Consider the following 7848-nt stretch of genomic DNA (forward strand, 5'->3'; position numbering starts at 1 on the left):
GCGTCTAGAGTAGATGATGCCGGCAGGAGGCTATAATTGCTTCAGTGAATGTATGAAGTGCTGAGATGGGTTGGATTGATTTTTCTGAAAACTAATTCAGAAAGTAGAATTTTAGTTTCGAAAATATAGATAGCAGTGATGGAGAGAAGTCAACATCACCACATGTTAACCCCACCATATCACTGTACTATACCTATATATTTTATTGGGTTTTCAATTCGCTGTGCAAAGTACTGTTTTAAGTTTGTTAGATAGTTTAAAGAGAATCCATGTGGCCGAAATTAAGAAAATTATATTTGGATGGCAATACCTACCGAAAGGTTAGTGCTATTTTTGTTTATAGAATGCTACACATTATGATTACTAATAAAGCTTGTCGAAATTAAGGTTATCTTCACAAAGTAATGTACGCACAATATGTATTTTGAATAATTATGTAATATTAAAAACCGTCTTTCCAAATAAATTACTTTATTTATGAATGCCATTGTTAAAGTAGCAGTTTATTTTCGTATTTTTAAATTGTTTACATACTTCTAAAGAGCAGAAATCTTTATACTTTATAGCAGTATTTAATTGGTTTCATTGAGGCTCCTGTCACAAGTCCCTAGGTACGAGCAGAGAAAGAGAATCAATGATTTGCGTAAGCGTGTTAGTTTTTGTTCGCTCACGACCTGAAAGAGTAGGAATCCAATTTCAGGTGTAAAAAGTATAAAGGTACACCTATACGGTCAGTTATCAGGTCAGAAATGACATAAAACAAAAGATGGACGTTCAAATTGTAAAGCCAAGAGAGATCGATTACGGAGAAAAACCACTTCAAATTTTAATTGATCTGATTTCTGAATTTTCTCCGTATTTCATCAGTTATAACTAGAATCTGATTTTCGTGGAATAGCATCTAATATTTTCACGCTCCAAATTCTAGCAAACCGTGTCAGAACCCAAATCATGAGAAAGGCATTCAAATGACTAATTTCATTTTGTACAATATTTGGGGGAGTTGTTCACACTTTTGCACGTGTTGAGTTTTTTCTAAACAAAATTGAACGTTTTGCTCTTTTTGGGCTACTTTTAGATTTCTGTTGCATACAAATTAATTCTTGCATAAAATGTCTCTTGTTGTGCACATATATATGAGTATGCCAATGTTAATTCATTTTATTAGTTTTTCGTTATTTAATTTATTGTTTAATATTCACATATTTGAGTAAAGGAACGCATTAATTAAATCATGAAGAATCTGATTACAATAAAAAAAAAAAAAAAGAGAGAAAGAACAAGCAGAACCAAGTAAAGTATGTACTTCGAAAAGAATTAACCAGTAGTTTCGAGTAACTGTAAAAAGTTCTCTCTGGAATAAATTTTTCATTGAAAACCCTCTGACTTTGTTGTTACTAGTGGGACTTTCTATTTTAATTTTTATATTATCATATTATGTACAAAAGCTGATTCATTGATTGAGATTGGATTCATGATCACTGCTGCAGCCAGTCTCTGTTTCTTATGGTCTTTCTGTCCGTTAGGATTTTCGGAACCCACCGAACACAAAATTGAGGATTTTCACCAAACTTCGTCAAATTTGGGGAAAATGTTCCGACAGTTCTGTAATCGTGAAACGGTGGTTTTCACGAGTTTTGTCATTGATTTGCATTGCCTGGTCATCAGTCACAAGAATAGGGCTACCTATGCGGTCCTCTTCGTGAACACTGCAACGGCCATTTTTAAAATCAATGCATCATTGCCTCACTTGGCTTTCACTCATTATCCCCTGCATGTAAACATCACAAAGCTTACGATAAATTTCGATTGGCCTGTTCTTTTGAGCCAACAAAAAGTGAATCACAGACCGTACTTCACAAGTAGTGGGTTTTTTTTGGCAGGAAACATTTTAACAAATCACAGAGAGCAAAGTAAAGAACGCACAGTCCTCAGGCTACAGCAGGATGCGTACTGAATGTAGAAACGTTTGGACATAAATATGGTGGCTCTATCCCCACCGATCGCCACGAAAGGCCAGAAAGGCTGTTACTTTCTGGACAACCCTAGTATATACATTTTTTTTCGGTTGGTTCTACAGACCTTATAGATCTTTGTTCACCTGAATCAGCCTTTTACAGGCCTATCTTGGACTACCGTCTTCCTGGTATATATAACATATATAATTTTACTTTCATTCCGACTGACCGCCTAGGTGGCCGTTAATACTCTTCACACCTGATATAGTATTCCCACTCCTTTAGATCGTGAGGGGAAAAAACTGATATTCCTTTTACTCACTGTCTCTGAAATAGTTTTACTTTCAATCCGACTGATCGTGTATGGGGCCTTTTAAAGTCCTTTAGATAGTGCGGGAGCAAAGACCGAAACGCTTGCGCATGGTTTTAACTTTGACAGAGTTTAAGACACTTTACAATGTGAACGTCCATCTTTGGATTTACTGTAATTCCGACTTTCCATCTACGCAGCTGTTAACACCATGCCCACCTGAAAGGGTGTCTCCACTCCTTTCGATCGTGAGGAACCAAAAATCGAAACGTTCGTGCATGTGTTTGACTTTGAAAGAGTTAAAGGCACCTTACATTTCTTCATCACGGTACTTTATAAGCCAAATTTGCAGTTTGTAAAGTAAACATGTATTACTTTATGAAAATTAAGGAAAAAAATACGCTTTATTTTCACTAGGGGATAAAAGAAACTCGAGAGGATACAAAACTTCGTTTCATATCTGCGCGATAAAGCGTCTTATATACCATGCATATCAACAGTGAACCCTCAAGTTGGGATATGGGAATTAAAACTCAAACAGAAAGTACCATAAAATATTTTTACAAAACTAATAATCCATCATGATACATAATCTCCAAAATTATGATAACGACACTATATACACTTCCCTTTATCAGGGAATCGATCAGAAAGGGAGTAGAACCCATAACCAGCCGCTCATCGAGATCTGAGATTTCTAAACTACGGCTCTAGCTTATTTCGATACGTGTAATACTTACAACGTAAGTAAATCATACAAAATAAATCTGATATTTTTATTTGATAATTAATTAAGAAGCACAATAACTGACAGATATAATGAAACTAAACATTTTAACTGTAATTAATGTTATTCAGTCTGTTAGTATGTTGAGCTACTCACCTGATTTTTAGACTTCATGTCTATCGCCTCCTTATATTTTGAAAAATATTTTGTGCTTTGAACACTCCTCTTCTTATCTCTCAAAGCTGTCCTGACTTTATTCTACCATTATTATCCTATTTTTTAAATGAATATTCTTTATGAGTGACTAAGGGGATATTAAATACTTTGGATGATGTAAGCGAAACGAAATCAAATTTATATTTATATATTACATATTTATAAAGTGCTATTTTCGATTACCAATTTTGTGAGTGAATATCATCCAAAAGAGAAAGTGATTAACGGATTAAACGATGATCATAAATAGATTAAATAAAAACTATTTATAAAGAGATTAAAGATGTGATCGATGAGTGAGTATTCTAATTATTGATTTAGATATTTTTATAAATTTTAACTATATGTAAAAGTATTATTTTCTTTAGTATTTCAGCCTTAAATATTTATACCAAGAGATGACTTCAAATTATTTAACAACAACTTTAAATAAGATTATTTATACTTTATGACTAACCTCATATTACTATATCAATTATAAATTATGTAACGCATATTCATAATAGCTAGATTAATTGAACACAAATACCCAATTAGGGACCAATCGACATTTTTGGCAAATTTGTTTTTTTAATAAGTCACACTAGTAATTTTGCAAACATTTTCTCGCAACAAAATCCTAGGGGTATATATATATATATATAGGGTACATATATACATATATAAATAGGGTTCTTGTATATATATATATATATATATATATATATATATATAAGAACGCTGTGTATTGTGTTTATGTTGCAAAATGAAAATTATTGATATAGATTATAAGAAAATAAATCACTAAAATATTGGTTGAATCTATCCTGCATGCATGTCTAGGTTAAATTATCAATCAATTAAGTAATCGCAGATAATCTCTGAAATACTGTCTATATGAAACAACGTCTGATTAAACCTATGATCAATACTAAGGGTTCTGTAGAGCCACTGCTTTATGGGCCTTTACGTTATATCTATAGAAAATTTATAATTAAGTATTGTGAGTACTGTTTAAATTCGGTCCCGTGTTCATTGCTAAATTATATCAATAAAAAAATTATAGTTTGAGCTTTAATAATTTTAACTGTCACTCGATGAATTGGAGAGTACATATAAATAAGAAACTAAAGAAGAACGCTGTATATTGTGATTTAGTTGCAAAATGTAACAATTTAACTGAAACATACAATATTTATTCATTTAAATGAATAAGTATTATATTAAAAAGAGAGAGAAGAGGAAGAGGGGGAAAGGAAAAGAGATAGAGGAGGAAAGATAGAGTGGAAGAGAGAGAAAAAGAGAGAAAAAAATAAGTCCTTAGGACTTTCTGCTTAGAAGCATAATTATAAGAGAGCGAAAACTATAAATTAATTTCAATGATAATTGGTGAGTTATTTGCCGGCATTTTAGAGATTTAAGACGTACTGTATAGAAATTTTCAAATTCCATTGAAACATTAAATTAATAATTTACATTCATATGTTAAAATATATAATTTAAATCATTAAAAACTATTAAATCAAAATCAAATTATTTGAGTATAGTTGTTTTTTATGTTTAGATTAGTTCATTAACAATTATTATTAGTACAATGATTCTTTTTTGAAAAATTTTCACAACATTGTTCTTTTCATTCTATCTTATCATAAACCTCAAATTTCACATTTTAACAGTTTAATAATTGCTACTAAATTGTAACATGGCTTATTTATTTTTAGCTTAATAGTTGTACCAGAAATATTGTCTAAACAAGTTTACTTTAACCACCCCACAGTGGGCAAAACGGCAGAACTTGCTGGATAAAAACAAGTGTTTCACTGCATATATTTAATAAACTACTTTTTTAGCTATAGGCAACTAATAGCATGAAAAGCTGTCAGAAATCGTATTTATGAAGTTAAAGCTGACTCATGTTCGATAACCTTTTAGTGTACATCAGCGAATGAAATTAGTTGGCAATTTTGTTTTTACTGTGAATTATCATCACTACAATTATCAAAATCAATATCAGGCCTTTTTAGTAAACAAGTAGTTAAAAAAAAATAAAATAAAACTTCAAATTTTTTTTTTTACTTCATTTATTTTATTTACAACTGTAAAAGCATTTTTACAACCAGCGAATGAGATGTACAGAGAAAAAAAACAAATGTCATGAATGTATGAAGGTTAAGGTAATCCAATGATGCCTCTCCATTAAAATTGAAATTTAAGAAGTCCCTATTCCAGCTCCTTCGTAAACGTCGTCTCGTATCTGGTAAGTCTCGTGTTGATAGTCCTTGAATTAGAGGTTAGTGTGTGTTGAAAGTGTATCGTGAAACCGTTTATATGATGATTTAATGGTTGTTTGTACGTAGCGAGTTCGTAAGTCTTTGTGTAAGTTCTTGTTACTGATGTAGGGGGGGGGAGGGTTACTGATCAGTCTTAGTAATTTTGATTGGAATTGTTACAGTTTCAGTAAGTTAGTTTTTTATGGCATATTCGTAAATTTGTTCCTTCATAAATCTATATATTCAAATCTGCTCCGACCGATTTGGCCATATGTTTTAATAAATTTTCGGTAGTGTAAGCATACGTATGAGAGAAAGTTGACCGTAGATGACTTTTACGAGGAGAAGATGGTTGGGGGTGTGGTCAAAATGAAACACAAAGAAGTTAATGTAACTTATTTAATTGTGCCAACGTTTTGGCTAGAGTTTCTAGCCTTCATCTGGGCTAAGAACAGAACAAGATAACAACCAATAAGTATAAAAAATAAAAAAAGAAGTAAGAAAATATAAACATAATGACATAAAGTGAATAATTTTACAGAAAATGAAATGATGAGAGAAGTGGAAAATACAAATACGATTCATTCATTAAATAGATTTCGCAGTTCATAGTATATAGTCAGCGCAGTTCATTAAATGGAATCATAAATAAATTTTATTCTATAATTTGACCTTTATTTTATTTAAATTAATAAAAAATGTAATTATAATTGATAATTAAAGTTTCCATTTTATTGCCTAATGCAATATTAGTTGTCAAGAACTATTTGCTACTTAGGTATGCATAAATTTAACCTACTAGTTCTGAATCACACCGTTATTTTTAAATTCCATTTTAGGCAGAACAAAACCGATTCTGAAGATCCAGTTTGATGGTTATTGCACGTGCTGCAAATTCAGCACAAAATTCAATTACCGTTAGACACCCGCAATATTGAAGTGCAGAAGAACATCTGCCTTCTAGGTACTTCACGATTTTCAGGCATACTCAAGAAAAAACAACTCCCTCCCTCCCCCGTTAAGAAAGCATATTCAAAAAATAAAAAGTTGAAAATTAAATATATCTGAACAAAATATAGCACTCTTTATTGGTCACTATAATCCGGAATATCAGTCTACCTATGACTAGTGAAAAGGAGAAACTCAAGGTTTTACCGGGAAGACTTGAAAAAACCCTGGTGCGGTGCGCACGTCACACAACAGTCCACTAACTTAACTTCTCCTAGATTTGTGTTGCTTAGCGTAATCTTGTTAGTTATTGTTCTTTTTTATTTTTCTGTTGCTATAAAAGTTCGTACTTGCCGAGGTGGTTATGACAAAATATAAATTTTACATTTTAAAAAATACAGCAATTTAACAAAAGTTAACGAATGGTGTTATCTTGAGAAAAGATTGCACCATTTAATGATTTAAAATTTTGTAAATTGATTTATTTCTTAAACTTTCTCGAATCATTCTCAACATTGTGTAAATTTACTTGAAACTCGTGTAAATTGGTTTTGTAATAATTTCGAATGATAGTTATTTCATAATTAGCATTTAAATTATTAAAAAGGATGCTTTTAGACACTTGAATTTTTTAATCTGAGATTTTTTAAATTTAAATATATCTTCAGTCTGAAAAACCAATAAACAAAATTAATGAATATTTAAACGATAATATCTGCTGAACTGAAAAATATCTGCTGGAATTTCAGAGAATAACACTCCTGTCACTTTTCTTTCTCACTTTTTAGAGGAGAATACTTAATTAATTTAGAAAATTGGCGATTAAACTGATATCGGTATTGAAAAGCTCTTACCTATTAAATTCATATTTGGAAAAATTAAATTTGCTGACTAAATCTACTGAATACTTGCAAATACTAGTTGAACGTTTGTTAATTATGCTCGACTGGTAGATTGGATCTCTAACAGCGTTTCCACTCAATTTTTTTTTAATTTCCCTACTGGCCGATTTGATTTTCCCTGTTTTCCTGAGCCTAAATATCCCTCAATTATTCCCAACCATCAGACACATACTACAGGATAGTAATGACATCTATTTGTATATCAATATTTTTTATTTATATTTTATTTGATAGACTGAGTTAGTTATGATAGCCTTCAAATTGTTTGCGTAGTATCATTGCCATATTAATACCTAGATGCATAGCTAAATTCACCTGGGTAATTCATAAGAGAAAAATCAGTAGAGCTTTTAAATGATCTGTCCAAAGAAAAGGCTGACAATTTTAATTTCTAAGGAAAAAGAAATCTTGTAATAAATAATAAGGTTAAGTAACCTTAACTACCCAAACTTTGCGAAACTGTGGATCCCCATACAGTATCCAGATTTGCAAAGGCAATTGGCCTGTTTTGAGCAGAGGAGGGACGGCGTACAATAGG

At 31.4% G+C, this 7848-nt stretch overlaps 1 protein-coding gene across 1 annotated transcript in view; it reads left to right on the plus strand.

The window, feature by feature from the left end:
• The first annotated feature begins 254 nt into the window (after positions 1-254).
• Positions 255-7848, plus strand: part of kdn (knockdown) — a 109241-nt gene continuing 101647 nt past the window's right edge. The window contains exon 1 of the mRNA XM_014438679.3: positions 255-320. Within this exon, the coding sequence (XP_014294165.1) occupies positions 270-320 (51 nt within the window). The 5' untranslated portion in view covers positions 255-269. The remainder of the gene's footprint in view (positions 321-7848) is intronic.

The sequence above is a fragment of the Halyomorpha halys genome, unplaced genomic scaffold, assembly GCF_000696795.3.
Source record: "Halyomorpha halys isolate HHAL.00 unplaced genomic scaffold, Hhal_1.1 Scaffold64.1, whole genome shotgun sequence".
Taxonomy (NCBI): domain Eukaryota; kingdom Metazoa; phylum Arthropoda; class Insecta; order Hemiptera; family Pentatomidae; genus Halyomorpha; species Halyomorpha halys.